Genomic DNA, 27954 nt, shown 5'->3' on the forward strand with positions numbered 1-27954 from the left:
TACATACCCTGGAACGGCACGGCGTAAGCACCCAACATAGTATAACATCGTATTGCATGCTATTGATCAGGAGGCATCTTCGCTGTTGTGTCTGTTATGTCTGTTATATCTGTTGTGTTACGTACAGCGTAGTTACAGCGTACAGAGCATGCACAATATAGTAGCTAGCAAGCCACTTATTATTAGGCGGGCCAGCAAGGCAGTTAAAGGCAGTTAATTCTCCTCCAATGTGGTGCATGTATGTAGACGAGACAGAACCGGACAGGGCTGGCAGCTGCAGCATGCGCTCACCCGTGGCGGTAGGCATTCCAGAATCTGGGATTGTGTCGTGCTTACACACTTGGTAGCAATGTCACAGTGCCTACGACTCTATCTAGGCCGGTTGAGATACATAACACGGCTCGGTTGAATCGTCTATTCATCGATCAGCAAGGAGGACGGACGGCCCGCGCGACGCTTGCCCGGTTGTCTGCCTGCTTGTCTGCTTGCCTGCTTGTCTAGCTTAATAAACGCCTCATGCTGTGCGAAAAGCTCGACTCCACTGAAATGTTACAACGGTTGGTGATGCAACTGCTGACGCCCTCAGTACCAAAGAGTGACTGCGAATGGAACATTAACGGTTTTGTGGCCAAGTTCCGGGCTCACATTGCTCGAATGGCGAATTGGCCCGAATAAGTGCCACGGGGTGCGTCCGTGTCCACACCTGTGGTTCGTCTATTCCCCTGGATACTGATGTTCATGAAACCATCCATGTCCGCGGAAAACTCTGTCGACGGAAAGAAGAAGGGGAAAAAAAAAAGAGGCACAACACCATTAACTATCATAAGAAGAAACAAATGATGTTTATGGGGTTAAGCCCCTCTTCTGGTACATATCTAGTTCTAGCCCGTAGGTGGCAACAAGCAACAAGCAACTTGCAGCAGCTTTAGGGATCCGACAAATAGTCCCTGCGCGGTCCTCAATTCTACATATGCTTAGGCTTTGAGATCCTACGCCAAATAGAACTTGGCGTCCTATCACTGGTCTTCCTGTCGAAACAACCGAATTGGGCGATGAGTATTTGTTAGGTACGGAAGAAACTAGCTGACGGGCATCAAAAAGCAAAAGGCATGAGTCAACTAGTCTTGCCTCTTCCCCCCTCCCCCTCTTCCAGATTTCCTTATTGTTTATCCTTATGGTATAAACCCGCAAGTATACCTATTCAGTCCGGCAGATAGTCTGCCTTACTGGCCGCATTAAATTATACTGGTATATCGCAGCGAATGGCGGAAGAGTAATTAATGTCGCGCGTGGATGCCGGGGACTGTCAGGATACGGGCGGTAATACCCACGCCATCATTAAAAAAAAAAAAAAAAAAAAAAAAAGCCCATTTATGGTGGAGCAGAGCAGAGACGGTACGGGTGTTATTGACGTTAGTGAGAACAATGGGGGAGATGCCGTGGCTGAATCGGGATTGCTTGGAGTTGGTTCGTCCCGCTTTGCTCCCCGGAACTTACAAGGGTCCCCTTCTACGTACATAGAGGGAGCAAGGATCATATTGCCCCCCAGCTCGCTAGATCGCAGTACATCAGCAATATCTGTTCTTGGTGGGTGTATATGTCTCTCCCACGCCCCAGGGGCCAGGACAGCGGGCTGAGAGGGGGACCAGAGGGCCCAAATACTCGGTTTTCACGCCTCAACCGGAACTCGCTTCCAGTTCCACTCCTGCAACTCTGCCGTCTGCCAGCTTACTGTTTTGGACTAGTCTTTGCCTGCCCTTGTTTCTGTGCAACGTCCCTCTCTCTTTTCTGTGTTCTACTGTATGCCGACCATTTTCTCATTTATCAACTCTCCAGCCGAGTCCTGTTAAGTACATCCCGTGCTGTTACAGCTGTTGTGCCAACTACCTAGCCTAGATTGAATTTGGTGGCTTCTCGCCTGTGTACCGAGCCTTGGAGTAGAGTACCTACCTAATTCAAAGAGTCCCGACTTCTTTTGCTATCGCGATTCCTTAAAGGGGGTGTCTCGACGAGACGTATTCGCCGGCTCTATTGTACGGTTTAAGGATCTCTACGAACTGTCGCCTCTCCACGTCCTCGGCCTAGAACTTTCCTCGAGCAACTATATTCATGGCCAAGAGTAGCTCGTAAGTTACCGCTTACGTCTATGACTCTGTCCTATGCGTTAGACACGTTATTCATCTTCCGTACTAGAACGACGTCGACAATTAACTTCAGCATAAAATCGAAAGAGTATACTACCATAGTCGCACTGCAGCTCTAGCAGTTTTTCCTTGCAGGGATATTCCCGGCCAGCTCTACCGTATCGACCTCTCAGTGCGCTGTTCGTCGACCACAGATATGTAAATAACCGCCTCCTACCACAGAATTTCCCAGTATACACTTTCAACTTTCAGTCCGCGGGTGGAATCGGAGCGCACTACGTCTAGTTTTTACGGCTTTAGTCACAGCCACATATCTCATATCTCGACAATTGTTGTCTTGGTCCGTCCTCGAATTTTATTACTGCGTGCCGTCGCCGTTCTAAGCCTTTGAAGTCGATTTTCAACAGAATCAGTATCACCGACACCATATGACTACCTAAATTGTCAGCTTCCACTTGTGTGATTTACCCTTCTAGATTAATTCTATATAGTCCCACCACGACCTCTATCTGTGAGCTATCTACATTCATCAGTTTCCGTTTTATATCATTCGCTGCCGTCGAGGTTCCATCGTACGGCGACTTCTGCTGTAATACCATGGTGGACACTATGGCCAGGCCACCCGACTCGTGGGCCCAGGACCCTTATGCTCCTCGACATGGTTCTTACTACCCTCAAGAGCAACGCGGCCACGAGCTACGTTTACCTCCACTACCTAGCCTCGTGACCGGACCACACGTGAATCAAGAGCTTCTGAATAGACAGCAACCGGCAGCCTATGGGCATACCCAATATGGGGAACCCTATGCACCCTCTCCGCCTATCCATCACAGTCCACGGCCGCCAATGCCAGGTTCTGAGTTACACACGATGGCACCGAGTCCTTACACTAGACGGCCAGTAGAAGCAAGCGTCTGCGCCCGGCCCGCGCACTCGCCGAGCATAGGTAGCCGGTCCGCAGGGACGCCGGAGCGTATTCAACTACGGCAACCGGGCGGCGAGCCGAGCCCCTTACAGGCTCAGAGATTACCTTTACAAGCAAGGCCAGCAGAAGAATCGCCTCGACAGCGTCACTACGCAGAAATCCACGCAGTTAGATCTGCTTCAGAATATCCACAACGCGATCTTCGTCTTCAGCATTCTCCACGAACAGTAGATACTCCACGACAGATGTGGCAATCTCAACCTGAATCTCGTGCTCCCGAGCGGATGAGGATATCGGAACTATTAAGCGACGAACCGAGAACCGAAGAGTCGGGCTCCTCTAAGGCGCCAGAGCGTAGGAAAGCTCCCACCGCCGCCCCTTCGACGTATAAGTTAAAGGTCCGCCAGCAACCGGTTGCTGCTAGGTCTTGTGGTTTTGGCGAGAGGGATCGCAGAGTTATTGATCCACCTCCAATAGTCCAGGTATTTATCGAAGACGCCGAGGCCTCACAAGAGGAAATTCGTGCCCAACTCAAGTTCCGATTCTCGGTCATGCATTGTACGATATGGAACGAGACAGGTGACCAAGACTGCTCGGGTATGCCAGACGACTATCGACAGCAGCGAAGACTCATGGGAACGATAGTGTCATCACCCTTCGTCGGATTTGACGAAAATAACGAAGAGGGATGCTTCTTCTGTTTCCCTGATTTATCCTGTAGGACTCCTGGTACCTTTAGGCTGAGATTTAGTCTGGTGGTTCTAGACCCAAATTCGATACCCGGGTCAAGAACCCCAGTATGTGCCATCGCCATGAGCGATGTATTCACAGTTTATAACGCCAAGGATTTCCCGGGAATGCGAGCAAGCACGGCCCTAACGAAGAGGTTGAAGGAGCAAGGATGTCTTATTTCTATTAAAAAGGGAAACGAGAGGAGTCATGCACGCGACGATAGCGAAGAGGAAGAGGAAGATGACGATGACGGTGGGAGTTCGGCACAACGACGAGTGAAGCGGACTAGAAAATCATGACATTCTCTAAGAGATTATCCCCTTTTTTTGACGGCATCAAACTTTAAGACAAGCTACTCTACGATGGCAGCTTGCAATTTACGAATACAAAAAAAAACACAGTATAGTTGTCCATGAGCGCATTACTACCTCATGGCTTGGACATAACGGCTTGTACGGAAAATAACGAAGGGGCATATACGTGACATGCCACATATAGATGGACAAAGGAAACATATATGCTTACAAGGGCGAACAACGATTGTGGTGGTATGGAAATGAAATAGGGGTTAGAAGGGAAGCGATGATTTGTTTGACTTCTTGTATTCGAATGATTAAGTTTTGGACAGCGTCCCGGAATCGTTTTATGGAATACGTTATGGAATTGGAATACCCTAGATCCACCTCAGGCTCGATTTTGGACGAGATTACGGAATTTACGATTGGAACATTTAGGGGGAGGACGGTTAGAATTATTACCCATTTACTACCACTTAGCCTTTTTGATCGATCTTATTTCGAAGCCGGTATATCTTTATATCTTTTTTTGCGTCATGCATTGTTTAAAAAAAATATTCATTAGAGAATAATTTATGTGACTAAATAAGCTGCTGCTGTTTTCCCTTCTTGTTTCTCTACTGTTTCTTTTAACGAGATAAGTCAGTTGAGCCGGTTGTAACCTACTAATTTGCGCGTAAAGGGGTAGAGATTTACTGTCCCTTACCTAACCTTTATATCTTTATACAAATAACTACATGTACGATATGAAGTAAGATAAGATTATTATTTTTTTCTTGATAGATAATGCCAAGAATTTCAAGGGTCTTTCCGTTTTTAGTTTAGATTAGCTCTCAACAAGCTTATCTTAGGCTCCGCAACGGAGGAATTAGTACTAATCATGGACTAGTGTCACTTGAGGCACAGTAGTCTAAGTCAGCTTCAACCCGCCGGGACTTCCCCAAGGAAAAAGTCGGGCGGAAAATCCCAACGTTGAATTTTTGAGTGACTTTCCGTCCGGAGCTCTCCATCTTCTAAAATTCCAATTTCTAATTCCCAATTCCCACCTTTTAGCAAACGGGACTTCAAGATTTTAAGCCAACGATAACCTATATCAGGCTTTTACTTTAATCTTCCTTCTTCTTCTTCTTCTTCCTCCTCTTCGTCACGACAACGGCCACAATGTTCTCGCGCGCTCTGCGAGTCCCGAGAGCCGCAGCGCCTTTAGCGCGTGTCCGAGCTGCCAGACCTGTCGCTATCGCACCTTTTCGTTCAGTCACTACAAACGCTGCTAGCTCTCATGCTGACAAGAACGACGTCCCCGATGCCGACGATAAGCCCTTCCAAGTCACCTTAAGTGACGAGAGTTTCGAGACATATGAGCTCGACCCCCCTCCCTATACTCTCGACGTCACCAAGAAGGAGCTTAAGCAGATGTACTACGACATGGTCGTTGTCCGGTAAGCGTCGCAATTGGCAAATAAGCCTGCCGCTTTCGGCCGAGCCATATTTACTAACAGCCGCATAGACAAATGGAGATGGCTGCCGACCGATTGTACAAGGAGAAGAAGATTCGAGGTTTCTGTCATCTTTCCACAGGTCAAGAGGCTGTCGCCATCGGTATCGAACACGCATTGACCAAGGAGGACGATGTCATTACCGCCTACCGATGCCACGGTTTCGCCCTGATGCGCGGAGGTACCGTTAGATCCATTATTGGTGAGCTACTGGGCCGACGTGAGGGTATCGCCTACGGAAAGGGTGGTTCTATGCACATGTTCACCAAAGGCTTCTACGGCGGTAATGGTATCGTCGGTGCTCAGGTCCCCGTCGGTGCTGGCTTGGCTTTTGCGCACAAGTACAACAACACCAAGAAGGCCGCTGTTATCTTGTACGGTGACGGTGCCAGCAACCAGGGTCAGGTTTTCGAGGCTTTCAACATGGCTAAGCTATGGAACTTGCCCGCTCTATTCGGCTGCGAGAGTATGTGCTCGATATAATGGTCGTTTGCCATAGCTAACATGTTTTAGACAACAAGTATGGTATGGGTACTGCTGCTGCTCGATCGTCTGCTCTTACCGACTACTATAAGCGTGGTCAGTACATCCCTGGTCTTAAGGTAAACGGCATGGACGTCCTTGCCGTTAAGGCCGCTGTCAAGTACGGCAAGGAATGGACCGTTGCCGAAAACGGCCCTCTGGTTCTTGAATACGTCACATACCGATACGGTGGCCACTCCATGTCCGACCCTGGTACCACGTACCGAACCCGTGAGGAGATCCAGCGCATGCGATCGACCAACGACCCCATCGCCGGCCTTAAGCAGAAGATCCTCGACTGGGCAGTCTGCACTGAGGATGAGCTGAAGACGATCGACAAGGAGGCCCGCAAGCACGTCAATGACGAAGTCGCCATCGCTGAGGCCATGCCCGTCCCCGAGACCACGCCGCAAATCCTGTATGAGGACATCTACGTCAAGGGAACGGAGCCGCAGTTCATGCGTGGCCGCATACCCGACGAGAACTTCTACTTCAGCTCGTAAATTTCTAGCCGTTGGAGTATTATAAGCGCCGGACGTGATTGAAGCATTAAAATATCCCCTTTTTTTGCAACACCCCTGTAGTGTAAAATATAGATGGGCAGGCTAGGCTGGGGGGGTTGGAGTAATGAATGAAGAAGTCAAATGTATCGATTACGCCCCAATCATCAACGTAGCTAGCTAGGTAGCTATCCATCCGCATGACTGGAACCTGATCTAGTCGAAGCAAGCCTTGTTTATGGCTCCGAGGGGAAATAGACGAGCGATGATACCAGGTTCTTATGCTGTGTGCCTTGTGTTTAGATGATGGCAGTGACTAGGTTATTTGCTTTGCTAGATGGTTTTATAATTCTGGTGCTTTAGTGACTTGTCTGTGGGTTGGATATGGAGGACGAATTGGACTAAGAGTAAATCGAAAACAGGTTACTGGTTCAGGCATGTGATATTTGAGTAATGTAATAGCTAGATTAGTATAATAAGTTATCATTGCATCTCTTGAAGTCCTGTACGAATTTGTTAATTTAGTTTAATACATTTTCCTAGGGAATCATATCGCACGTATTCCTATTATTCGAACTCTTCGTATACCTTATAGGAGAGGAAACTTGTAGGTCTCGGCTTAATAGCATCAAAGTAGACTTGGTGACTTGCCAAAGATGAGTAGATAATTTCAATGTATATATCTCCTATTCTCTTCTTCCATATGTTATCCATTCTTTTAAAAGATTACAAGATAGAACATGACATAGCACATGCTCATTTAAAACGCCGATAAAACTTTTCTAGATATGACACATCTGATATCGTTCACCCCCTTTTTTTATTTTCCGTTTTCCTATCCTCTCCCCCCTCCTCCCCTTTTCCCACTTTCACCTTTCCCTTCTGCTCCCCCCCCTCCCCTCTATTCCACCCATCCCACTCCAAACCAAACCAAACCATCTATTCACCAATAAATACACTTCCCTCCTTCCTTCTTCCCCCCTTCCTACCGCATATTATCCCAACTCCCCCACCACCGACAACTCTGCGCCACAGCCGCAACGCTAGCCAACGCGTCGCGCACCCGACCCTCGGGATCCCGGAGCCTATGGCCCTCGAACTCGACGAAGAAGACGTACTGGAACGGCTGCGCCAGGCTCGGCCGGCTGTTGATGCTGGTCAGGTTGAGGCGCGCGCGGCGGAAGCACTCGAGCACGTCGGCGAGGGCGCCGGGGGAGCGGTGCGGGACGGTGAAGGAGGCGAGGGATTTGCTTTGCGAGTAGATATCGCTATCGCTATCCCCGTCCCCATCCCCATCCCCACCTGTGCCTTGCCGCCGCCGCCGCCGCTTGCTGAGGACTTCTTCTAGCCCCGGGATAGCCGCGCCGCCGCGCCGCACCACGAAAAACCGCGTCGTGTTGTCCTCGCGGTCCTCGACGTTGCGCGCCAGGACGTCCAGGCCGAGCATCTGCGCCGCGGCAGCGCTGGAGATGGCCGCGCTCGCGCCGGTCGCGTCGTCCTTGGCTAGGGCCGCGGCGCGGCTGGTCGAGCTGACGTCTACGGTCTCGACGCCCCGCAGCTTCTCGCGCAGGAACTTGGTGCATTGTCCGAAGGCTTGGGGGTGGCTGTACACGCGTCTGACGTGGGTTAGGTCCAGGTGGTGGCTGTGGTGGTGGTGGTGGTGGTGGCCGACTAGGCAGTGGTGCACGTCGAGGTAGATCTCGGCGCACACGGCTAGGTCGGGATACTCGCCGGCGCGGTCGGCGATCTGGTCTAGGGTAAATACCACGGAGCCGTTGGTCGAGTTCTCGAAGGGTACGATGCCGCAGGCTGCGCGGCCGGATTGCGTTGTGTCGAAGATGTCTTTATTCCCCCGGGGAGGAGGAGGTGTTACTTAGCCTGAAGATATACGCATGTGGTAGTGATATAGTGAAATATTACCTTTGATCGTGTCTACGGGGAGGAAGTCAAATTTGTCTGTGGGAAATGTGTCTAGCGTAGCCTGTGCGGTTAATATAAAAATTGCTATGGTCAGTTTTTCTTTTCTTTTTTTTAAGTAACGAAAACGTCTCCCTCAATGGGAGGCTAGTTGATGAGAGTTGAGATTCGTGCCATACCTGGTGCGTATAAGATGAGACCGGACCCAGAAAGCACACAGTCGGCTTTGCATCCAAGTCATTTCCCTGCTCTAGTCCACTACTTGACTCCATCTCGATTATCTTCGTTCCAGTCTCGTAGGATATAGTGAAAAAGACAGGAAGAGAAGAACACAATGAAGACCAGGTAGACAGGCCAACTAGCTTAGCTTATAACCCTAACCTAGAGAAAGAAATACCTTCGGTATCGTCCTCGGGTAGGTGGATTGAGATATCAAATCTCTTTGTTGTAGCCTCACTTAGGATCCATTACTTGTCGATGAAAGGGAGGCCGAGTCTAGTAAAGGGCGCGCCGTCAAGTTCAAATGTAGATTTTTGACATGAACCCGATCTCCGGATGCCGATCGAAAGCAGCGCCCCGGTGCTACGGAGCCTAGTGTCATTAAACCCAGTAGAAATTAACCCTAGCGGCATGAATTTAGCCCATATAGCGCGGTTACAACCGGGAATGCTGGCATGTTAGCCAGCCCTAAAAATATATACGTAGCACCTATTTCACCTCAACTATCTCGACTACCTTATTATAGGTATTATCGAAGCAATCAAATATAGGTATATACTTTAGGTAAGTACCTAAGGTATCTACTGATAACGTCTCACTTGTTAATCACATTCAAGGCCATATGCATTCTCGGGTTAGTAATGAGTGACTCGTATGCTTTATCGCACTATCTAAACTAAACGAATGTGATGAGCGGCTTGCTACTGCGAAATCATTTCGCAAATACCAACTCTAAACGCAAAATAATATCTAGGAGCAACTGTCCAGGATAACAAGAAACAAAATAATACTAGTGTGTCAAACTTGCAGCGGGGCGAGCAGGCTTGTCATAACGCACTCGACTGCTTAAAGGATGAAGCCCTATGATGTAGGCAGGTCCAACAACTCTGGACATTTGATAGACCCCCAGGTATAGCATCTTTGCAATCTGCGTTAGTCACATATCTCATTATGCTATAGCCGTGAAAGTCATACCTCCTTTCTATGCCATATGTCAACTCAAGCCATCATCATAGAGCGAAGCGGGCTAGGTGTCGCCACCTGTCTGGCCGTGTGTTCCGAATTTGCGGGGCCAGATTTCGCCAAACGTCGCTGAGCGAACGAAGTTGCCTTTGATTTTCGCGCTGGTCCGGAGACCGGCGCCGGGGCTGGCGCGGGGGGTTGCGGCAGCGGACGCTCCGGTGCTTTCACGATAGATGCCTGCTTAGATGGGACAGCTTGAGCTTGCCCCTCGTCGAGAACGAGGGATTCCTCAAACTATATACGCGCTCACGTTAGTCATTATACAGAAAAAAAAATTGTGGAGGCATCGCTGAGAGGACAGGAATTTTTTTTCATGATGTTTTTGTGATTTGATATTAAAAAAACTTGCGTTTTCATACCTGTCAATCGTCGTAGTAGTCATCATCGTCATCCACTTCGGCTAACTGCTCGAAGTTCACCTTGTAACGGAGAATACCACCAACACCACCGAATCCCTTCACGAACTGATTGCCTTCGGTTGACCTATCCGATACGAATTCTAGGTTGGTTCCGAAATCCTTGTAGTGCTCTGCAATCCACTCGAGGAAGGAATCCTGGGAAACTACTTCCATCTCCTGTCCGGTTTCCTTGTCCATGAACTTAGATCGGTCACCAGTCTCTTGCTGCTTAGTGGTGTGGAGGACAATTTCAGCGTTGCTGCTATCCTTTAGGACCCATCGCGTAATTTCGAGATTTTCGAAGACGATCAAAGTTTCCACCGCGCCGAGCTCCAGCGCCTTGAGCGTGTCCTCGATACCATAGCAGACCTTGCCGGTATCCTGGCTGATCTCCTCAAAGTACTTGCCAATGAGCTTCTTCTCCTGGATAAACTTGACATTTCCTAGAGTCTCAGAAGATAACTCGATAGCTTGGTTGAAGCCGTTCTCGCCACCGTACGACACATCGACAACCTTAATAACCTTGCTCTGTAGCCGGTTGTCGAACATGTCGGAGGCATTAAGATCATTTTTGAAGTCGGCGGAACCAGCAAGGATGATACCAGCAACGTTGACCTTGTCGTTCGTGATAAAATTCTGAACGGCCAACTCAGCAACTTTACGGACGTAGTTATGTCGCTTCTCTTCTCTAAGACGCGCGAAACGGAGGGCAGACTGTCCGCCACGACCGTGCTTCTTGGGTAGATCAACCGAAAATTTGTGAACAACGTCACGAGTGTTCCCACTAAGAGTACCGAAAAGAGCACCATTACCATCCATGACAATAAAACCAAACTTCTGGTCGGATTCAAGCAGCTCAGCCAAAGCTTCGGTATGGAATTTATTGTCGCAGAGGTATAGGGAAGTGTTGATGGGCTTAAAGGGCTCGAAGTCGATGTTGACCTTTCGTTCCTTTCCTTCCGAAGTCAAGATTTCACCGCAGTAGACAACAAGACCGTTGGGAGGGACCTTGTTGTACAACTTGAGTCGCTGTTGGGTAGAGGTGATGGCAGAAAGCACAGACTGTCGGTTGACACGGGACTTGATATTCGAGGCGGTTCCCTAACATTAACGGTCAGCTTATTCTCCTGGATTAAGTCGTGGTGGCGAACGCGGGGTGCGACATACGTATTCTTCAGCCAACATCTTTGCTGCGCGCGAAATCTGATCCTTGGGAGCTGTTCCTAGGGTTTAGTATCGTTTTCTATTAAAATCAAAGTGGGGGAGGGGTAAATTACATACGGATGATTAGAGAAATCATGCTGGTACCATTTCCTCGAGCGGCCTCAAGGCGCTTGATCAGCTTCTTGACCTTCCATATCTCAATCTGTGGGCGCCATTATTGTTAGATGGTATTCATTACGAGACATAAGAAGAAAACACCTTGAAGGCAAATCTGACGGAGCGGTGGAGATGCTGAAGGCTGAAAGAGACTAGGAAATATTTATGACGATGTGCGCACTTACGTTCTTCTCAGCCTCTGTCGCCTGGGCGTCACTCATTTTGGCGTGAGGATAATGAGCGATTCAAGATACGGTCTTTCTTCAGTGGAGTGATGCTTGGGGGGGGGGGGGGGGGAGGTGAAAGATCGATCGTATCAGGTGCAGGAGAGAAAAAGGTTGGACGAAATTTTGTGGTCGAAGGAAACAAGGAAGCGTAGGCGGGCCCTCGGGGTTTGCGAGGTACATACGTCAAAAATGCATTAAATACATGAATATTTAGTATCTCCTAAGCAAAAATGGATGCTTGCTTGTGCTGAAATGGAAACTACGCTAAAATAATAAGGCGGGGGTACTTAGGTATCGATCCCTTTCAAGCCACATTATGGCGTAGTTGCCCACTTGCTTAAATACCTTGATTACTACCTAAACCATATATGGTTAGGGTCTATAATAAGTGGCGCTACCGAATTGAAATTTGACCGCCTTCGGATGGCTAGGCTGACTTTTGCCCGTGACTCCTAAAGCCCGCACTGACCTTTTTGACCGGTGAGTCGCAACCATGTTCACTCATCTTGAAAACAACACGTTAATCGACATTATTCGGCAGTTTCCAGGGTTAGCTATCAACAGCCCTTCCTTGTTGTAACTGATGAGACACGATTTAATGCATAAGTATATGAGATCACAAATTCCACAGCACTAGAGAAATATTGTATTCTTTGACCTTCCTTACACAAAAAACATTATGATGACAGCCTCGGGGCTGAAGCTTTGACAGAATGATCAGGATGTCAACCTATCAGAAGCTATCTTGATTGGGTTGAATTTTGATGCGCTGAAAGTTGGCGCGCTAGGACGTGGATGTGATGATCGCCATGTGGGAATGACAATGGATGCGAGGGGGCCGTAGCAAAAGACAGTTGAGCGACCGCTCCTGGGCTATCGTCCACACCTCCACCATGACCTGGCGTAGGAGTCTACATTCATTATGATTCGTCCACATGTCGATAAATGCCTACATTTTGCTGCAACTACTGGTTGACTTATATACCATATGTCAATTATGAGGTTTCATCTTTGGAAGCTTCTTGTTATGTGAGCTCAACTGCTTACTCAATTTGGCTACCAGCCATACTATATTTTAGTATGTCATTTATTAACCGTGCAGGTGCAGAAGAAGTCTAAAAGGTCGCTATTGAAGAAAAATTAGCCGGCAATGACTTACAATGTTGAGCGGGTCGCGGGTTTGGAACTGCAATGGAACTTCAAGGCTCCCCTTGTACGGGTGTCACGAAAAAGAAGCAAGCCAATGGCAAAGGATCTATGAGACGAGGCGTTGATCAGGAAAACAGCTATTCGTATTGAATTGGCGTTGGGCGACATACTGAGATGGCCACTGCAACATGGATTACGTCACAGCCTGTTTAGCTGTTATTCTACCCCTGGTTATCCGTGCAGCTAAGAAAATTGCCCTACTACCCTCGATGGAAGTAAGTTGGGGCGGTTTTTATTTGCTCACGATAGCCTCAATTCCAAGGTCCCGGTTAGAAATTCTGCCGGTTGCGGTCTTTATTGCTCAAATCCGAGGTGGAGCCAAGCGGCTGGGCCAAATTCACCGCGATGCAACGGCAAGACACGGAGCACAAAACAACAAACATACAAGACTATCGATACGATGCACGATTCAATCGAGGTAAGACGAAGTTAGATTATATGAGTCTAGCTTATATTTTCCAGATTTGACTTACTGTATTATATAGTTGTGTTCTTCACATCTATTATTTTTTTGGAGCATGTTACATTCGGCCCATCTCGAGTCAATTGGGCATTCCGGTTGAGACCGAACAGTTTGTATGTACCGACCGACGGAACGATCAACATGCCATATGAAATTGGTGTATAGTGGCCCAGCAGATTCAGCGAAGCTACTATCCTTGAGATGATACTACCTCGGATATAAATGTTGGTTGTTGGGTTCACCATATATGATACTGATAGTTGATGACTTATGGGGTAATAAGATTAGGAGTATTTTAGTTGATGAGAGATGTTGGGGTTTCTATATGAATAATGTGGTGGATGAGGTGGATGAGGTGGATGAGGTGGATGAATATGATGACAAGAGACGGAGATGGTGACGTTGGACGGGCAGTGACAAAGGATTGGGCTTGGCTACGGAGACGGCTTTGACCATGACCACCACGACGGACTCGGGGGGGGATAGATGACCTTATCAGCTTTGGATGAGAAGATATGAGAAGAGGAGGCTGGGGATACATATGGGTATAAGCTTTTACGCTTTACATACATACAAGATGTACCTTGGATCCTCAGGTTAGGTATATTAGGTAGCTGGAGATAGCTGGTCTTAGGTAGCTGGTCCTATGTTTTGTAGCTTAGCAAATGCCTAACCTATCAGATCTGGTCTTTCCTTCCCCTGGTTGATTTTGCGGCTCAAGCCTAATAAGGGTGTAATTTTAGCGTTTCCCAAATTTCGTGGGCTCCTTGACTTTCTCAAACCTCCACACTTTAATACATCCCACCTTTCCTTTGATCATCTACATCTACAACAATCGCGTCTTTGGAACGACGACAATACCACACAACATGGCCGACGATGATTCTAGCGAGCTTTCTTCTGTTTCTTCATTATCTTCTGCTCCCTCTGAAGATGATAGCGATATCGAGGTAAAGCGAGAAAAGGGCATACTAAAGTTCTTTCATAAGCTTCCCCCGGGTACTAAGCCTGCAGAGCCTAAGAAAGAGGCAACTCCTCCGCCACGCAAGAGATCACCTTCGCCAGCTCATGAATACGTTTTAGCTGATAATCCAGATATTGCAGTACGTCATACACTCTTTTATCGCGCCAAAAACGCGAAATGTCGCGTCGTTTTTATTATATTAGCTAACCACTTATTTAACTACCTCTAGTTCATTGTCATGTTCCGTTCCCGTTTTAACGAATCCCTTCCTAAATCACTAGCCAACTTTGGTCCTCAAGAACTTGAGCGTGACGTATCCGAACCTGTTCCTGGCGAACGTGTCGAACATTTTCTCTGTGCTATTCTTAGCCTTTTGTTAAACCGCAAGCAAGATGTCAAGTATGACGCAATACCCAACCTTAACCCTACCAAAAAACCCATTTCCACAAATGTAGACCTCTAACACCTGTTACTAATAGGCCTGGACACTATAACCGAGCGCTAGAAGATGCTATTAGTTCACACAAGAACCAGTGGGCGCGAGATTGGAAAGATGAGAATCCTCTAGCTGGTAGTAGGACCTTTGCTTCTATGGATCCTACCGAAAGAGTATGTATAATCCTTCCAGTGCAATCATTCTCTTTCTCACTATACGATGCGACAATTGCTAACGTAATGGGCTATCTAGTTAACACTGCTACGAACTCTGGTAGTTTGGACCTTATCATCTTCGGAAGTCATCAAGGGTATTATCAATAAATCCTACAAGGGAAATCGACACGAAGACGACCTTAACCAACCTCTATCCGTGCAGCCTTGGGGATCCGACAGTGACAAGCGCCGTTATTATTTGATCGAGGGTCTAGATGATACCCATTTTCGAGTCTATCGCGAGAGCAATCCACAGGGTTTTAACAGAACATGGTGGAGTGTAGCAGGTAGTATAGACGAACTCAAAGTTCTTGCGGAGAAGCTGCAGAAATCCGATGGCGGCCCGAAGGCCAAGAAATTGGCACATAAGATGCTAGCTGCTGTCCCCCGCTTTGAAGCCACTGAAGAAAAGCGCAAGCGCCGTGAGTACCGCCTCATGCGCAAGGAGCAATTCAAGCGCCCAGAGAACAATTACTCCATGTACGAAGGCCGAACTAGAGGCAAACGAATAAAGTATACATATTCTGACGAAGAGGATTTCCTAACTGATTCCTCTGTACGACGATCTTCGCGAAATACCCGCAACCCTACACCGGCAGAGCCTGCTGGTCCCGTTACTACTGCCAGTGGTCGCCAAATCAAAGCCCCTTCGCGCATGACAGTAGACGCTTCAAACAATATCATCACAACCAGCCCAACAAGCCAAGGCCACAATGAGGCCACTGCGTCAAAGGAGTCGTCAGTCGGCCCTACTGGTCGGCCCAAAAGATCAGCTGCGGTCAATCATGGCACAAACGGTTGGGCTCCATCATCTAAGAAGCCAAAGGAATATAATTCCGACGATGATATGGAGGATTACGATGACGAGGAGGATACTGAACCAGAACTAGGCGACGATGAGCAAGATCATGTCCCCGATGACGACAGCGAGGATGAAGATGATTTCAACGAAGACGAAGATATGGTCGATGATGACTTAAGTGATCCTAATGGAAAGGACAGTATGATGGTCAAGCTCAAGCTTCCATCGAAGACGTCCGGCTCTACCGGGTCAGCACTCAACTTAGATGAATACCGATACAATGGGAAGAAGGAAACTCCCAAGGCTTTCACATCAGCAGTGGAGAATGGCGCAGCCCAGAAAGACTCCACACCGGAGGAGAAGAGCGAGGAGGTCATATCAGTGGCAACGACGAAAAAGCAGGCCACCCCGGATCCGGAGCCCTCTACTACGGCGAAGAACGAGCAGCGCCAACGTCCTCCTTCAACACCCGCACTAAATTCGCTTCAGTCGACCTCGTTGGCTTTTAGGGAAAGCCCGGATAAGGTCCAGCAAGCTCTACCTAAGCATGTCGACGTCGGTGCCGGGGAGTAAAAACAACTTGACGAATATCTTGTCAGTTTATTAGCCTCAAAAGAGGCCTGAAGTGTAATAGCGCGTAATGTATTTCCTATCATGTGAGAGGAAATATTTACGCATGACTTGCAACTTTGCAGAAGGACTGCTGTAATCCTCGGGAAGCAGCAGAAAATATAGTCTGTGTTCTTCGCGCGGAGATATCAACCACAGCATAACGTAAGAGTGAAACTGAGGGCGAAAGTGAAAGCAAGGAACAGTAGCGTTGTTCTGCTGATATACAGACAGACAAGTAGGCAGGCAGGCATACATATGTATTTACACTGGCTAAGCTACTCGAGGATGATGTTGCAGTTACATCAATCTGATCGGACGAGTACCCGAGCCAGTTTCTATAGATGAGAGTACCATAGCTACAGATAGCGCCGCACCGTCGGCCGTCGCTTATTCCCCTATGACGGCTTATATTCTTGTCTAGGTACCTAATTAATAAAATCGCATAGACGTAATGTCATTTTGCGGTTTTCCCCAATACCAAGACTCCAATGATAGGTACTATGCTATTACTCCTGTTTCTTTCTTTACGTGTTCCAGTTCCGGTCCCCGAGACACGTCCGCCCGTAACACGCGTATAGACTAGGCATATCGCAGCGCTCGCGTCTAGCAAGCCCGAGACCGGGGCCGAGGTCGAAGTCGAAGCCGGGTTGTGGGCGTGAACTCGACTGCTGCCGCGCCATGTTATTCTCTCTCTTCTGTTGTATTTGTGGTCTGTACGTATGTATATATGTGTGTGTATATAAAGAAGCATATTTCAAGCTCTTGCCTTGACCTTGGCGCTAGCTCCCGCCATCTTCTGCGAGGGCAGCGGCCAGTTATTGACGCCGTACCACCAGCGGCGCAGGCGCGCGCCCACCGAGGTGCCGCTGATCCGGGCGTTCTTGTTCCAGTGGTGCCAGCCGTGCAGCGCTAGGTTGTATAGGACGCCTTGGGCGAAGGGCATCATCATCTACATAGGTGACACTCTGGGTTAGATCCTAGTCTTTATCCTAGTCCCAGGAACGAGAAAGAAAGAAAGAAAGAAAGAAATGAATTAAAAATACCTGATCCCGCACCGTAATCCACGCCACCTTCCACCACGTATCCGCCTTCGCGATGCTATGCAGATAGCTCTGCTCGAAGCGCAAATCCGGCATGGGCGGGAGATTCCTAGATCTGGGGTGCGGCTTTAACACGCTGATCGGGATCTCGCTTTCGTCGTCGTCGGCTTCTTCGTAGTCGTCTAGGTCCGAGTCGATCGAGTGTCTTTCTTGCAGATGCACGGGCTGTTTTTCAGATAGCGACGACGACGGGTTTAAGTCGTGCCGCGGAGACGGGTCTCGTTGGATATGTGCCGTCTGGATCGTCTCGGCGATCTGTGTTGGTATGTTTTCTGCCATGGCGTGTGTGTGTGTGTTGGGTTGGAGTTGCTGCTGTTTGCTGCTGCTGTGTTGTATGAGGTAAGTAAATGTAGTAAATGTTGTATATGCATGAAAGCTTGAGCTTGGTGGGTTGAGGTAATCCCCCTGTAAATGACGTTTCGATACAGGTGATAGCAACTGCCGGGATTAGGATGTACAGGGCTACTTTAGTATATACGTCGAATACATATATGCATATATAAGATATATCATAAAATATATGTAATAGACGGATACATCAAGACGACGCTCACAGTAATAACCACCTTACATATTAACTTCAATCAGGCAAATTTCTTTTATTCTTTAATCTACCCATATAGTCTATTCCTCATAGAACAGCCGAATCCATCCCACTTGCAGCAAGAAACGAATGCCAGCCTATTTCTTACACCAAACCCCTAAGAAAGGGGGTTTTAAGACATGCTATATGTAAGTGTCTTCTTCCAAACAAACGCAGCTAGTCAAATCTAGCCACCGCCCTTCAGGGGATAAATCCCATTTTTGATGCTATAGTCATATCATAATCGTCCGTCAGCAACGATTCTTCCGAGCTTCCTAGCTTGTGCTTAGCAAGAATAGATATCTCAGGCTCCCGTATTTCATCACCCAGAGACGCCTTGTCAGTACCGTATACGTAAGGCCGTTCGTATTCTTGCATTATGTATATTTCTGGCTCTGTGGTTATGCTGGAGTCCGTCTGCGTAGTCTGCGTAGTCATCGACTCTTTCATTTCTTCCTCTTCTTCGCTCGGTCCATCAATGGGCGACCCGACGTACCAATTATCTATTGCCTCCTGCATGTTAAAGATGATTGTTCCCGGTACAAGTCCCATTCCCTGTGGTAGTCTGAAGTTGGAAGGAAAAAGTTGGATAGTGCGAGCCTCAGGGGTGAAGGCTGCAAAGCTGGCGTAGTACGGCTTGAATCGGGTACACAAATCTTTGAGGGCAGTCTCAAGGTCAGAATAGCGTTTTCTTGGCCATGGCTTGCTTTTATCGTTTTCGTCGGGAACAAAAACGTATACCCTAGTCTCCAAACGCCGAATCCTTTCCCTGATCTCACAGTCAGGCACCGGCTTGTATAGTTTGTACCCTTGCTCTCGCAGAGTTACTGATGTCTCTAATATGCGTTCAATCCGGTGCATAGGAACCTTCCAGTTCTCAGGTGTCCCGTTCAAATTGGCATTGTTTTGCGCTGGACAATCTGTAGGACCCTGATCACTCGCGATAGTCGGAAGATCCTCTTGACAGACTCTTGGTCCTGCTATTCTCTCGGCAATTGCTGGACTATGACGCTTAATTCGGACTGGAAAACGTTCTTGAATGGGAGAAGGTTGCCTAGCTATTGGCTCTTCCTGTACTGCCGCAACTTTGTCTGCTCCTGTGTTAGCCATAGATTCAATGATTATAATGTAGCTATATAATATCGGTGGCCGTAGCTGTGATAGAGGATAGTGAAATATAGAGTGAACCTATAGAAATTCGACTTTGGAAATAAATAGAAGACTTTCTTACCACTCGAGGTTGCCATATAAGGTCTATCAAGTCTATCAAATATACTCATATTGAAGGCCGTATTTGGTGATCGGTCCCCAGTAAACCTTTCTTCCACTTTAATGTTCGCAACCATCGTGTCTAGATCAGGAAGTCTAGGAACAGAATCTTGGCCGGATGATGTACTGGATATATGACCCAAGCTATTGCGCTTTGGAATACCTTTAAAGTTGACCAACGTATCCGTGTTTTCTGGACTAGTACGGTATTCGGTTGATCCATCTTGTGATGGTCGAGAGCTTATAGAAGAGCGAATACCCCTAAGTGACGACGACATAGAGCTAATGCTCTTTCGTATTACGGATGGGCGGCGGCGGCCCTGACCTTCACTGTCAGTAGAGGTATCCGAGGAAAACCTGTCTCTTAGAGACGACGAAAGGGAGTTGATGCCCTTTCGAATTAAGGATGGCTGTGGATCTTGGTTATCCTCGCAGGCTGCACTATGCTCTATGTGTTGCCATATTGGCAGAGCCATTTTACGATCGCGACCTAGCACAAAACGCCGGCGTAGGGAGTATTGCTTGGCTTTAAATTTTTCTGCTATGCCATTTCGATCTTCAGTTAGCGAGGGCAATTGAAGATCTGTCAAGTATCTCAAATCTTCCATGTCTACTTCGGGGCGAGTCGTAGTGCGTTTGCGTAATTTTTCTCGAAGGCTAGCCATTGTGTAGAATATAATCAGTAATCCCGGATAATAATTGACTAGTTCAGAGAAGAGTGGGATGGAAGCAAATAGTAATGATAGAAACTAGTGGTCTAAATATTGCTTGATGGTTTTGGTTGTCCAAGAATGTATAGTAACATACTAAAGCGGATAGCAATGAGAAATAGAGAAGGGAAGAAGCGAACCTCTAATGATTGTTGAATAAATATATACAGAAGGTTATGAATAACCCATTGGTAGCCATATGCTCTTTCTCTGGTATGAGCACTTACTTCTCCTATATGCCTCCCCCTGCAGGTGCGGACGTAAGAGGTACGGGCGGTTGCGATATTAACTGCTCGAATATTTCTATTACGGTAATCTACATCGAGCAAGGGGTGAGTTATAGTTGTTGCCCTTATTGATTTGTTCATACAAGAGCATTTAAATGATAGTATATATGTGCCTTAGATGAATATGTTCTATATTCTAAATAATGGGGTATTTTGGCCTCATAGTCCGTAAATAATACGATTGTAATATTTATACATAGAATTCGGGCGAAGGGTACGATAACTACCAGTCCCGAGTAGCAGCGGCTTTCCCGTACTCATATCTTCAAACCCCCATTGGTCTACTCTGAGGATATTTCCAGGGTGTACGTTTATGATTATCACCATCTTCACCATCTTCACCATCTTCACCATCTTTGTCTCCTTCGTCCTCTTCCTTAGCATCCTCCTCCGGGCGGAATTCAGGAAACATTTCCTTCATCTCCTTGAAATGGCGGACAACAACTCTATTCAGACTATTTCGTCTCGCTTCAACTTCTTTCTGATCACCTGGGCGTAGCACATTGCTCGATATGACCCTATCGCTAGCGGCGATCATCTTTCGTGCCAGGGCCACAAGCTCTCGTTTCATGTTTGATTCCGGACCGTCCTCGTCGTACTGCCTTGCAACGGTCATATACGGTTTCCAGAGATTCTCGAGAGCTGTAGCGAGCTGCTTGCTCCATGCCATCGTTGCACCATAGGTATCATTTCCGAATTGATCGAAAAATGGCCGCTTGCAGGCATAAGCTACACGGAGATAGTTGCGCAAAGTTATCGGATCTGGAATTTTAAGCTTGGATAGCATAATTTTTACAACCTCGGTGGCGTTGTTAAAGACGCTGGTGTTCAAATTGTCTCGTAGGCAAGTATTCATAGCTGTACGGAAGTTCTTAGGAAGCATCAGCTCCGCAGGCATATCCCATAGACACATAACAGTTTGGCTACTGTTCTTCCCGCGGCGTAGGGTCATGAGCATGCGATGCCAATTGTTAGCATCGGGTACAACATGATGCTTCTTAGTGAAGATATCCCAATATGCCTGCGCTCTTGACGTTTTCCCGCTCTTCTCCAGGGCGGCAATAATCAAGGAAAGAGAGTTGTTCCCCGGAAGTGCGTGGCTAACTTCAGGGGCACCGGGGGCCTTGATTTTGTCGGTGTCAACCGTGGTAGCTGGCTTCGCGTCTATATCATCTTTGCTATGACCCGCCCATTTCTTAGATTCCCCACGGATGGCGGCCACATCATCCTTTGGGATCATCATTGTTTGCTCGAGTAGAGCTTCTATAGATTCGGCATCGTGATAGTTTCCCATTAACAGAATCCATCCCATCGCGCAGACTAATTCTTCATCGATAATAATGGAACCAGCCCTCCACTTCGATATAACTTCTTCCCATATGGCTTTAGATCGCAGAATTGTTCGCGCCTTTGCTTTTGTAATTTTGGGAGTATCGACGTCTACTACAAGACCATACTGGCGCCTATTAACCTTGCGCCGTAAGGCATTCAAGATGATTGTATATGTCAAGTTGTTTGGTGCTCTAAGACCTTGGTTGGCGGTTTGAACGATGGTGAATAACGACTCGATATCTTCGGCATTCGCACAGACTTTAAGAACAGCGTTCAAATGGATTGTGTTGGGTGTTATGCGATCGTTAGTTAACATGTTGTTATATATTCTAATTGCCTCCGATACGGCTAGTTTTGGATGAGGTGAAAAAGAGCAACCTTTGAAGATGATTGTATATGTTTGAGCGTTTGGGAATTGGCCAATCTTCTTCATATCATTGTATAACTTGATTCCAGCATGAAGTTTACCTTGTTGCATTACATAACCAATCAAATGATTCCAACTGACCGTCACTACTGAGTTCTTGCTGGCTTTTTTTGTGATCAGCATAGCATCATCAAAATTGCCTCTCTCCAACGTCTTCCTGACATAGTCTTGAATGTGTAGCGGATCTTTTAGATACTGCAACTGTTTTTGAGCAGCCCATTCCTGTGGAGAGATGGTTTGTTTCCTCTTTGCCTTTGGATTGTCCTGGTATCCATCTTGCTGAGAAACGTTGGCTGGCGCAGTAGTTGTCGTATATTTTCTATGTCGGCGGGATAAGGCGGGCGTGTAAATCGGTTGTACTGTCGCAAGGGTATTTTGCAGGCGAAATGTAGGATTGATTAATGTAGAGAAAGCTTTTCTCTTACATGATTTGCAAGTAAACATAATTACTCGCTTTACGAGTGCCGTGAAGGCACTATGTGATAAGAGCCGGCGTCTTGATGGACTTGGAAGGTGTAAATTTATAGTATGCGAAAAACAATTAGAATCTGGACCTCATGCAGGTTGCTATCCTTATCGATAATTAGGTTAAACTTGAAACTGCCAAAGAGGTGGACTGTGACGTTCATGGCGGGGTTCATAGATACATTAACTAGGTACCTAGGTACATTAGTCAATGTACCAACGCTAATATCCAGCCACTCTTAGCCTTTATAATTGAGTTTAAACAAGGATTCGCGAAAACGCGTTGTGTAAATGGGTGGCTCGCGCGTCGCGTCCCTAAAGTGGGAAAGATCCCTTAAAATTATGTACATATCTTTAATTGATACCAATTGATCCAGTTGATTTACTCCGTACCTCCACATTTAATACACAATACATACAAACACCGTCTACACAATTTCTTCTTCCTCTTACAATCTGGATATGATTTATTCTTTATAGCATATATCAAAATGTCCAAGTCACTCAACAAGCGTAGCAGGCTTGCCGAGCTAAAAGCTCTGCGTGCTGCTGGTAAGAAGGCTTACGACTCTTACGAGGTACAAGAAGATCAAGATCTATACGAGGAAGTCGACGAAAATCAGTACAAAAAGATTGTTCGCGACCGTCTAAACCAAGATGACTTCGTCGTAGACGACAATGGCGAGGGTTACGCCGACGACGGAAGAGAGGAATGGGATAGAGTACATACATACGAATCTGAGAGTGAGGACGACACATTACTTGGAGGGAAGCCTCGCAAATCAGGTATTAGAGAGCCATCTTGTCTACATTATATATACTTATATACTTACACTATGCTAGATAAGAAGAAGCGTGACGAGGAAAAGGCAAAACGGGATGCCAATGACCGCGATATCAGCGAATATTTCATGAAGGGTCAAGCTACTACCCAACAAAAGCCAAAGGTATAACTTGATCTTGGGTTTGGCTGTAATCGTACAGGACTGATTTTTGATTAGGTCGTAAAAACCGAAGACGACGATAGGTTCCTGGCGGACCTATTAGGCGAGGTTGACGCAAACGTACCTGCTCCAGTATCACGGGCCCCGAAGCGACATCGATCTCCCGAACGACGCCGAGCTCGTGTTCTATCACCCGTCCGAGGAAATAGACAACCAGCTACTAAGAAGGCGAGACTAAGCGAGGAACGCTCATCGCCTGCGCCTCAGCCACAAGAGGTTTCCATTGATGAGGATGTATTCCTCCCAGCTATGGACGATGACGATTTTTTGCCATCAGCGGCTGACGTACTTATGAGCGACTCTGCTCCTATTCCTTCCTCGCCCACTGCAAAAGTTGCCGCGCGAAAGGCCCAAGTTAAGGTTGAACCCGTGGAAGAAGAAGACGAAGATATGATGGAGGTCTCTCATGCCGGGACAATAAACACTGCCAGCGTGAACTTGTCTGCATCTCGGCCTATTAAAAAGCTGGTCAAACCCGAACCGTACCCTACACCTGCTAGCTCGTCCCCAACAAAAGCTACCGAGGCCGATATTGATTCGTCCTCGTGGAACAATCTCACAAATAAGCTGAATGTCGTCAGCAGTTCTCCAGTTGAAACACGAAGCATCGGTAAGATTGATTATAAAGATGCTATCGAGGAGGATGGCAGTCTCAATATGTTCTGGACCGACTATACGGAAGTCAATGGCTCGCTCTGCTTATTCGGAAAAGTCTTGAACAAGAAAACGAATACTTATGTGAGCTGCTTTACCAAGGTTGACAATATTTTAAGGAAATTGTACTTTCTACCTCGCCAATTTCGTCAAAAGAACGGACAGGATACAAGCGAAGAAATAGAAATGACGGACGTGTACTCGGAAGTGGACGAAATCATGACTAAAATGAAAGTCGATATGCATAAGATAAAGCCCTCTACTAGGAAATATGCCTTCGAGCTCCCCGGCATTCCAAGGGAAGGACAATACCTAAAGTTATTATATCCTTACACAAGTAAGTTTATTTAAAGTCTCGTTTCTATGAGAATATACACTAATGTCGACTAGAGCCGCAGATCAACCCTGAGATGGCTGGTGAGACCTTCTCGCATGTTTTTGGTACTAATACCGCATTATTTGAGCAGTTTGTGTTGTGGAAGAACATTATGGGGCCATGTTGGCTCAAGATAAAAGATGCCAACTTCGGTGCTATCAAGAATGCTTCTCATGCCAAACTTGAGGTCCTTGTCAATGATCCTGATACGATCGCCCCCATGAGCGATTCTGATAACCTGGACGCACCTCCTTTGACTCTCATGAGTATTGTTATGCGGACCGTTTTCAACATCAAGGACAACAAACAGGAGATACTTGCGATAAGCGCTCGTATCTATGAGAATGTCTTGCTTAGTGATACTACACCTGCAGAAAAGCTCCCTTCAAGGACGTTCACGCTGATGAGGCCGAACGGATCAGCATTCCCCCTTGGTTTCGACAAACTGGCGACGGGTAGGAAGAAAACACTCATCAAGCTAGTGAAACAAGAGTCCGAGATCCTATCTTTCTTCTTAGCACAAATCGATCTTATCGATCCAGATGTAATTCTTGGTCACCAACTGGAAGGTGTCGACTATAGTGTCCTGTTAAATCGATTGCACGAGAAGAAGACACCCCAGTGGTCGCGGCTTGGGCGATTGCGCAGAGCAGCATGGCCAATATCCATAGGGAAAACGGGTGGCAATGTATTTGCGGAACGCCAGCTTATGTCTGGTCGTCTCTTGTGTGACCTTGCCAATGATGCTGGCAAGTCTGTCATGTACAAGTGTCAGTCCTGGAGTTTGACAGAGATGTGCAATCTCTACCTTGGTGGTGATGCCCATAGACGAGATTTCGACAACGAGGCTGCTCTGAAGACATGGGCATCGGACAAGTCAGGCTTAATGGATTATATAACTCATATGGAAGCAGATACATATTTCATCGCCGCGTTAGCCTTGAGTACGCAGATGCTGCCTTTGACGAAGGTCTTGACGAATTTGGCGGGTAATTCTTGGGCCCGTACTTTAACAGGTACTCGAGCCGAACGCAACGAGTATATTTTATTGCATGAATTCCATCGCAATAAGTATATCTGCCCTGACAAGCAGTTTTTCAAGGGACGGCCAAAAGCTGAAGAAGAGAACAATGAAGAAGACGCTACAGACAGTAAAAAGAAGGATAAATATAAGGGTGGTCTTGTTTTCGAGCCGGAAAAGGGGCTATACGACAAATTCGTCTTGGTTATGGATTTCAACTCCCTTTATCCTTCCATCATCCAGGAGTTCAACATCTGCTTTACAACAGTCGACCGGAGTTCACTTGTAAGTCTGCCTATGTTATATCAATATGGGCGATGCGCTAATGCTTGGGGTAGTCGGATGATGATGATGCTGTACCGGAGGTACCGACGCAACAGGAGCAAGGCATATTACCAAGACTTATCGCCACCCTCGTTAGTCGACGACGATCAGTTAAATCGCTCATGAAGGATAAGAACGCTACATCTGAGCAGCTTGCCACATGGGATATTAAACAGCTTGCTTTAAAGCTGACAGCCAATTCTATGTACGGTTGTTTAGGATACACAAAGTCTCGCTTCTATGCAAGACCTCTTGCCATCCTTACGACTTACAAAGGCCGTGAGATCCTTCGAAGCACCAAAGAACTCGCCGAGTCGAAATCGCTCCAAGTTATTTACGGTGATACCGATTCCGTCATGATCAACGCTAATGTAGAATCGGTTGCGGACGCACTCAAGGTCGGTCAGGAGTTCAAGAAGGCCGTTAACGAGCGATATCGCCTCTTAGAGATCGATATCGACAACGTATTTAGACGTATCTTGCTACAAGCTAAAAAGAAGTATGCGGCTATTAACCTCGTGGAAGTACCTGGTGGCAAATACATCGAGAAGATGGAAGTTAAGGGTCTTGACATGAAGCGCAGAGAATACTGTGGTCTGTCAAAGGAGATCTCGTCCCGTCTTCTTAATGAAATCTTGTCTGGTGATGAGACCGAAGTCTCCGTCCAACGCATACATGAGTATCTACGCGAGGTCTCAGGCAAAATGCGAGAGTACACCGTTCCCATCCCGAAATACATCATCTATACACAGCTAGGCAAGGCGCCAAAGGAATATCCGAATGCGGACACGATGCCACAGGTCCAGGTTGCTCTCCGAGAAATCGCACGAGGCAAGAATGTCCGTCGTGGAGATGTTATCTCGTACGTTGTTACCGGAGATAGCAAGTCAAGCGAACCTGTTGCCAAGCGCGCATACACGCCGCAGGATGTAATGAAGCCCGATTCCGGCCTCAAGGTGGACGTCGAGTGGTATATCGGCAAGCAGATATTCCCACCTGTTGAGCGTCTCTGCGCCAACATCACCGGAACATCAACTTCCCAGCTCGCCGAGCAATTAGGTCTCGACATTCGCCGTTATACGAGCAACTCGACCTTTAATCAGTCAGGATCCAACGACCACGAAATCCACCCGCTGGAATCCCAGATCCCCGACGATGTCCGCTTCCGCGACTGCGCCCGCCTCTCACTACGCTGCCGGAAGTGCAAAGCCTCGGCGCCCTTCGAAGGCCTGCTGTCCTCGGAGCAACCCGAAAACCGCGTCACGCCACAAGGTATCGCATGTCCGTCGTGTTCGGCGCTCATCCCTAACCTTAGCATCGTGGCACAAGTCGAGCGGGCGATCCGCAACGAGACGGCGCGATACTACGAGGCCTGGCTCGTGTGCGACGACGCATCGTGCGGCAACCGCACACGCCAGATGTCGGTCTACGGCACGCGGTGCATGGGTCCGAAGGGCCTAGCGTCGGGTTGTCTCGGCCGCATGCGTTACGAGTACGGCGAGCGTGACATCTACAACCAGCTCGTCTACTTCGCGTCCCTATGGGACGTGGAGAAGGCCCGCACCAAAGCAAGCTCTGGCGCCACCGGTCTAGGCGGGCAAGGCAACGCCGGCAGCTTGAACGCCGCCGAGAAAGAGAGAGTGCTGGCTCTTGCGGAACACAACCGTGTTCGCTTCAGCACGGTCAAGGGCGTCGTTGATAAGTACCTCGATAAGTGCGGTCGCCAATGGGTGGCGATGGATACGCTGTTCGGGAAGTTGGGGTTCGCTGCTGTTTAGGTTGTTGTCAAGGGGGTAAAGTTAGTAAATAGGATAGGTTGGGTACGCACGACGGAATGATGGCTTGCTCGGGGGTTCTATAGGTACCTACATAATAGCGGCTGGCTGGCGTTCTGGTATGGGATTCGGTTCGGTTCCATGTGCTTGTTTGGTCTAGTCGAATACTACATGTAATGGTTTATAATGAATCTAGGTATCTAAATA

The 27954-nt window shown here is 47.5% G+C and overlaps 8 protein-coding genes across 8 annotated transcripts; 4 read left to right on the forward strand and 4 right to left on the reverse strand.

Moving 5' to 3' along the window:
• Nucleotides 1-3314: 3314 nt before the first annotated feature.
• On the forward strand, nt 3315-4100 carry GL218_01166 (uncharacterized protein; the record flags this gene model as incomplete). Its single annotated transcript, XM_033577622.1, has 1 exon — nt 3315-4100. The coding sequence occupies one exon, from the start codon at nt 3315-3317 to the stop codon at nt 4098-4100; it is 786 nt and encodes a 261-aa protein (XP_033437895.1).
• A 1158-nt stretch (nt 4101-5258) lies between these two features.
• GL218_01167 (Pyruvate dehydrogenase E1 component subunit alpha, mitochondrial) lies at nt 5259-6618 on the forward strand (the record flags this gene model as incomplete). Its single annotated transcript, XM_033577623.1, has 3 exons — nt 5259-5536; nt 5605-6059; nt 6107-6618. 3 exons carry the CDS (start codon nt 5259-5261, stop codon nt 6616-6618), a joined length of 1245 nt encoding a protein of 414 aa, XP_033437896.1.
• A 982-nt stretch (nt 6619-7600) lies between these two features.
• On the reverse strand, nt 7601-8804 carry GL218_01168 (P-protein; the record flags this gene model as incomplete). Its single annotated transcript, XM_033577624.1, has 3 exons — nt 7601-8487; nt 8536-8596; nt 8712-8804. 3 exons carry the CDS (start codon nt 8802-8804, stop codon nt 7601-7603), a joined length of 1041 nt encoding a protein of 346 aa, XP_033437903.1.
• A 1332-nt stretch (nt 8805-10136) lies between these two features.
• GL218_01169 (Eukaryotic peptide chain release factor subunit 1) lies at nt 10137-11713 on the reverse strand (the record flags this gene model as incomplete). Its single annotated transcript, XM_033577625.1, has 4 exons — nt 10137-11273; nt 11340-11389; nt 11454-11538; nt 11678-11713. The coding sequence occupies 4 exons, from the start codon at nt 11711-11713 to the stop codon at nt 10137-10139; spliced, it is 1308 nt and encodes a 435-aa protein (XP_033437904.1).
• Nucleotides 11714-14260: 2547 nt separating this feature from the next.
• Nucleotides 14261-16381, forward strand: GL218_01170 (uncharacterized protein; the record flags this gene model as incomplete). Its single annotated transcript, XM_033577626.1, has 4 exons — nt 14261-14494; nt 14585-14754; nt 14835-14964; nt 15044-16381. The coding sequence occupies 4 exons, from the start codon at nt 14261-14263 to the stop codon at nt 16379-16381; spliced, it is 1872 nt and encodes a 623-aa protein (XP_033438810.1).
• Nucleotides 16382-17174: 793 nt separating this feature from the next.
• Nucleotides 17175-17799, reverse strand: GL218_01171 (uncharacterized protein; the record flags this gene model as incomplete). Its single annotated transcript, XM_033577627.1, has 2 exons — nt 17175-17369; nt 17464-17799. The coding sequence occupies 2 exons, from the start codon at nt 17797-17799 to the stop codon at nt 17175-17177; spliced, it is 531 nt and encodes a 176-aa protein (XP_033438809.1).
• Nucleotides 17800-20634: 2835 nt separating this feature from the next.
• Nucleotides 20635-22572, reverse strand: GL218_01172 (putative pentatricopeptide repeat protein; the record flags this gene model as incomplete). Its single annotated transcript, XM_033577628.1, has 1 exon — nt 20635-22572. The coding sequence occupies one exon, from the start codon at nt 22570-22572 to the stop codon at nt 20635-20637; it is 1938 nt and encodes a 645-aa protein (XP_033438808.1).
• A 512-nt stretch (nt 22573-23084) lies between these two features.
• GL218_01173 (DNA polymerase alpha catalytic subunit) lies at nt 23085-27750 on the forward strand (the record flags this gene model as incomplete). The annotated part of the gene is made up of 5 exons (XM_033577629.1): nt 23085-23379; nt 23437-23540; nt 23595-24588; nt 24642-25933; nt 25987-27750. The coding sequence occupies 5 exons, from the start codon at nt 23085-23087 to the stop codon at nt 27748-27750; spliced, it is 4449 nt and encodes a 1482-aa protein (XP_033438807.1).
• Nucleotides 27751-27954: the final 204 nt, after the last annotated feature.

The sequence above is a fragment of the Daldinia childiae genome (assembly GCF_008694065.1).
Source record: "Daldinia childiae strain JS-1345 chromosome Unknown Scaffold2, whole genome shotgun sequence".
Classification (NCBI taxonomy): domain Eukaryota; kingdom Fungi; phylum Ascomycota; class Sordariomycetes; order Xylariales; family Hypoxylaceae; genus Daldinia; species Daldinia childiae.